Source organism: Nestor notabilis, unplaced genomic scaffold, assembly GCF_000696875.1.
Source record: "Nestor notabilis isolate BGI_N333 unplaced genomic scaffold, ASM69687v1 scaffold15640, whole genome shotgun sequence".
In the NCBI taxonomy this organism is placed as follows: Eukaryota; Metazoa; Chordata; class Aves; order Psittaciformes; family Psittacidae; genus Nestor; species Nestor notabilis.
The window spans coordinates 39,927-45,947 of NW_009909851.1; the positions used below are offsets into that span (position 1 = coordinate 39,927).

The 6,021-nt window shown below is 39.9% G+C and overlaps 1 protein-coding gene across 1 annotated transcript in view; it reads right to left on the minus strand.

Annotated features, from left to right (window-relative positions):
• The window catches only part of FGGY (FGGY carbohydrate kinase domain containing), a 52,447-nt gene that overhangs the window by 39,292 nt on the left and 7,134 nt on the right, over positions 1-6,021 (minus strand). The window contains exon 3 of the mRNA XM_010023339.1: positions 2,886-2,947. Within this exon, the coding sequence (XP_010021641.1) occupies positions 2,886-2,947 (62 nt within the window). The remainder of the gene's footprint in view (positions 1-2,885; positions 2,948-6,021) is intronic.

Consider the following 6,021-nt stretch of genomic DNA (forward strand, 5'->3'; position numbering starts at 1 on the left):
TGCTTCACAAAGCGCCAAAGGGCATATAGTTGTTGCTGTCAAACAGTCAGACACTTTTTTCCTCCAGGAGATTAGAAACTGTGATTCTAGGAAACAGAAGGATTTAAACTTTAAAGCAGAAATGATCATATTATTTCTTCATTTCCTATTTTAGCCTGGCTTTGCAGGATGCAACATTTTAGTGCTGGCTACATGTCAGACCTACACAATATATAGATTGAAGAGCAAAAGTCCCTATATACACAGCAATTTCTGCAGCTCACTGGATTGCAAGGAAAAAAACCTAACTTCTGTTGGTCAGAGTATACCAATTACTTAGACCAAATGCTAAACCTATGGCTGTCCAGAAAATCCACATGTAATTCAACCCTCTCCACTTCCAGTAAAAGAAGGGAAGAGAGAACATAGGAATGGCACTGGGAGGGCTGCACAAGGCTGGTCTTCAGCACAAGTGGTCAGTAGGAGCTGGTTTCTGGCAAGTCTTTCTAAGCTGCTTGTGCCCTAACAAGTTACCACAAACTACTGGAACAGTGATAAATGCAGCTTGCAAGCTTCTGGTGTAGGCAAAGGACCAGAAGTCTGCACAGTGGAGGTTCTGAGATCAGCTGCTCAGCAGGCAGTTTGCCATTCCCAAACCTACTTATTAGGAGCATTGGGAGCCTGGGAAAAAGAAAGAAAGGTTTAGGAAGGTAGAAGTAGGTGACAGGCAGCAGCAAGGAAGAGGCAGAGATTTGTGACCTCAGACTTTAATGATCCAGACATGCATGTGCTTTTTGTCACTACAAAAGTAGCTTAACTCTTCACAGTGTTGCACCTCACACGGGATGTAAAGGTAAAACACAGCTGCACGTGTAAGTATGGAATTCTCATTCTGTTCCTTTTGATGACCATTTGCAGTGGCTGAACAGAGGAATTCCGACACCCACACAGAGAATACACTAAATATAAACCCCCAATTCTCTGAAATATTCTGCTGAGATTTCCAGGCAAATAATTGATCATCATCACCAACAATCCCCCAAAACAAGATGCAATGTTCTTATTAAGTGTATCACTTAATGTAAGTAAACACATAATCCGAAGTCTGGGCTAACACTGGTCACTTGCATAGCTACTGCTACTAATCCCTGAGATAAGGCTGAAGCTTGAGGTCCACGTGGAGAAAGAAATTAAGAAATATGAAGACAAATTAAATTTAAATTGTGAAGTTCCCAATTTTTGTGTGTTCAAACTAAATTCTTTAACAATTTAATCAACATTTGAAAAGGACGGAAAGAAAGAGGGTAGGGAAAATTACTAAGAAACTTGTTTACTAAATTTATAGCTATCCAAGCATTTCCTTAAAGAGTAATATCTGGAAAACATAAAAATACCATTGGGCAAATTAACTTTATAAAATATTATCATACTTTTTATCAAATACTATCACCCTTTTTATCAATGGTAACCTTCACAGTTTTACTAACCACAGGAGACTCCCATCCAAAGTTATAACACCGTACACTTGGATAAGATGAAGTTCTGCTCCCCATATTCTGTATTTAGGGTCCTATTCCCATCACAATCCAAGCTTTTTGCACTATGAGTTGTGGTCAGTTCAGTATTAGACCTAATACAGACAAGCTGGCTACTCTATACTCATTTTTCCAACACACACACACAAAAGAAGTGGTTTATCCTGGCATTACAGACTAAACTAATTGTTTGTCTTCGTATGTGGGCACTGGAAAAATGGCCTGGAAGCCAAAAGTTTGGAAAAAAACCCAAACAAAACACCCCCCCAGATCAATCCTCATTCCAAACATACACAGATGTATTTATTTCCTGATTTCCTTTTTTAAAGAACAATAAGGAGAATTCTAGGAAGCATGAATCTTATTTCATATTGAATGAAGTCCAATACATTTCTGGGAATCCTGGTCACGTTGTTAACAAACAAGTAAGGCATTGGGCACTATGAAGGATGGAAGGGTCATCCAGAGAAACCAGGTAGCTTTATCCCCCCAGGGAGGACTGAAAAGCATTGTATAACTGCATGCACTTAATACATTTACCAGGACTAACCCATGCCTTTTAGACTAGAATGATAAACTTAAGATGAACTGCTGAGTTTGCTGGGTTTTTCTTTAATCTAAGGAGGAAAAAGGAATTAAAAGAGAATCAAATTTTCATCCAATCATCTGCCCAAGTGTTCAGCTAAGATCTCTCTGGGAGTGACATGAACCATCTTAAAAGGCATCCAAGCCAAAACAGCTTGAGAAAGTCCAGATCTGACAGAAGTGTCTGGACTGTCTTCATCCACTTTTAAAGCAGACCAAACCAAAATTCCACATCACATCAAGGAATCCTGGAGTTACCTCCAATTCACTCCTACATCTTAAGTTGTGTCTGAAAATTCATCCTGCCTTTCTCTGTTCTATCTGAGCTGCCATGCAGGAGTTTTTCCACACAGCGGCTATTCCTTTCTTTAGATGAATGTTCCAACACTATCAAATAATATATTCCCAATTAAGCTGTATCTCATTCCTGGAGCTTAACAGGGTCACCTACAAATTAAGACACATCATTAGCCCGAGGCACAAAGGTCTGCTGAAGCGGGTTGGTGTTATGGTATCAAGCATACCCTGGGCTGGATATAAAGAAGTTGAAAAGCAGAAAGTTAATAATCACCATTTAGATATGCCAAAAGTATCTGAAGGGAGTTTAAAGCTTTCATCTTTGAGCAATCTCCTGGCAAGGCTTTGTAAATACTTCCAACCCACTGTCAGCCTCTTAATTCCCTTGTTTCAGAATAAGGATACAGCAGTGCAGTTCTGCAGTGCTGGGAATACACTGTACCATCAATTTGCAAGGCAGGTATGAGATAAAGGAATAAGAAGAGTGACCTGGCTGCAGCTTTTGCCTGTAATTCCGGGAAGGCGACATGGCCTCGGACCACATGGTCTATCTGAAAAAGAGCAAAGCAACATTTTTGGGATGGTTACATCTTAAAAGTTCAGTCCCGGAAAAGGGTAATGCAGAGTCATTACTTTAAAAAGACAAGAGAGCTTCTAAATTACTCATGAGGTGTTAAGTCCTAGGGAAGCCAATGGCAAAACTCCCACTGACATTACTGGATTCAGGATTTGGCTTAAAAACAGGAAGAAAAAACAATCAACTGTACACCAAAAATAGGCAGAACACTAAGCATGCAGCTCCTTAGTTGGAAGAGCAAGCTGAAAGGATGACTTTTTTCCTGGCCAACACTACCTGAGAGCATGTTCTCTAGTCTCTCCCATTTTCTTGCATGCATTCATTGGAATTCTACCAGGAGCATCTTCTTGGCCCAAATCCCTACATCTTTATCTATTATAATAAACCACAAGGTGTGTTGTCATCCCAGTACATGCTCATATGTTCACTGCAGGAAACAAAATGTATACCCTGACAAGCAATTGTTGCTATAAAAAAAGATCAATATAGGCTCTGTCCTAGACTAAACTGATAAATCAGCTTGTCCTTTCACTTCAGAGTGGCTACCATTATTCACAAAACAAAGAATCAGGTAGAATAACATGGGCTTTTAAGACAATAATTCAGCAAGTTTTCTGGCCTCCTGAAAATATCTCATCAAAGGTCACAGTAAAAGCTAAGGAGGCAAAACTAGAGCTACTCAAGAGCACTGAGTATATTGGGCAATACCTATTGGCAGCAAACCACACGAGGTATTTAATTTTAACAGCATGAGTTTCCGTAGCCAGTGTAGGAAAACTTACGATGAAGCATAACATCTGAACACAGCAATAAAAGTAACGCATGCCTGTTCTGTCTGAGATTTGCATCAAAGACACAAGTCAAACATGTGCTCAGGTCTGAGCTTTGCAGTCTTGCGTAACTTCTTTAGAACATAGGAGCAGCTCGTAAATCCAGAACTAAATCTATAAATAAATATCATATATACATGTGTGCTATGAAAACACTTACACAAAAACCTTACAGAAGTTAGGAAGTTAGATATTTAAATGCCCTTAATTCAAGACATGGCCACATGAAGGTTGCATCTAGAATCCCTTTTCTGCTACTCTTTATTTTACACTCCCTAATGATGACATGCCACCCTTTGTGTCTGTTGTGCAGTGCTTTTCTTACTGTAAATTTTGAAAACCCAGTGCAAAAGCCCATCTTCTACACAAGCTTGTATATATATACACATCTTATAAACAAGCTTTTCCAAAGCAAGTGTTCTTAATTGCTCATTTGGACTCTAGCTGAACTAGTTTTCAAAACCCAACAGACTTTTTTCACAGCTGTATCAATAGAAAAATTAATTAGAGCTTTGGAAAGGGAAGTGTATCGGTTTTACTTGTAACAAGCTCAACAGACTGTTCAAATTTCATGAAAAGAATTCACCTTTGGGCAAAGATCAAGCAATGAAAAGAATCCCAAACCGTGTCCCTTCTTTTTTTTTTTTTGTTTTCAGAAAACCTGCAGTATGAGAAAGCAGGATCTTAAAGACAGCTTTAAAATCACAAAGATAATGGATACAATCTACCCTCCGCACAGTGCACAAACTCTGTATCCTCCTATGGCTCCCTATGTGTTTCCATACACACAACCTCAAGAAAACCACATGAGATACTGTAAGAATGTTTTAATAAGGCAGCTTCCTTAATGCACTGAGCAGGGCCCAGAGCTCACTTGCTATGGGTCCTAACAAGAACATACATTTTTTTCCAGCAATTTCTTTAATGACTCAGGAATGTCTTTGTTCTCTGGTACTAGAATGGAAAGGTTTTTCAAAATCACCTGTCTGAAATGTCGTAACTCTCATGGTATGTTTCAAGTGTGGAATCACCCTGAGCTAGCCAAGAAAAAATGCTGACTTATTGTATCCTCTCTAGAGCTTTGTTAAGTGTCTTTACCTGCTTTGGATTGAGCACAAAGAGACTTCTCCTCTCAAACGTGTTCTTACAAAGAAGTGCACAAGATTTGTTGTTTTGCTTCTAAAGTAGTTGTGTTATAAGCAGCAATTTCATTCTACTCCTGGTTGTAGTGGTTACCTATAAAACGAGACACTTTGGTTCTAGCCCCATCTCGACCTGAAAAGTTTGAAGCACACACATCCCACTTGCTGCAAGAGCAGTTTAACCATTTAGCTGTGGATGGGTTGGAGATGCGATGGGAAGCAGAGGCTGCAGGAGAGGAAGAGGGATAACTCTCCCACTGAAGCTGTGACACTGCACAGACAGGAATGTCAGATGCACGTGGCCAAGGAGAGAGCACAGGAGGGAACACCAATTCATAGCACTTAGGGTGTGTCAGGGCTTCCCAATCCAGGATTATTTCTGTTTCCCATTCAGTGACTGTTCCATATGGAATGTATAAATGCAGTGATGCCCCAATCTACTACTTCCTGGACATGTACTAGATCACTAGGTCTTTCAAAAGGTGGGTGGTGCTAGGTCTGAGTAAGAGAGCAATTATACCAGCAATCTGTGAAAGACCCAACCCAGCTGCATGTTTGGTGAGCTTACAGAGGACACCCACAGGACTGGACCCACCTCCTGGAGTTTCTCAAGAGGACCTTGGCAGCTCACAACTAAGGGCAGTCAGTATTTCTGCAGGCTGAGCAGACACGATGGGAGCTTGAGAAGCTTCCAGGAGTTAAGCAGCCACTAAGGTCTTGCTGTCAGTTTTGGACTCAAGCCTGAATGCTGCTCTATACATGTAGCTTTTCTTTCATTTTGAGATCAGTGGTTTAGTTCTGACTGACTCCCTGTAGGTGAGAAAATTCACTTTTAGAGAATTTAGTCCAGTTTTTATTGATAAATTAAATTAACCTAATACAGTTAGACACTTTGTACTCAAGGAAAGAATTGAGGTGACAATATATGCAGTATCTGGACAGGATAACACACTAATATATTACTACTCTGTCCATACAATACACCTTTCATTTATTCTCATCAATGAGCAAATTGTTCTATATAACACAACAGGTATCATTTTCTTTATCTCAAAGTCTATCTCAACCTCCTGCTG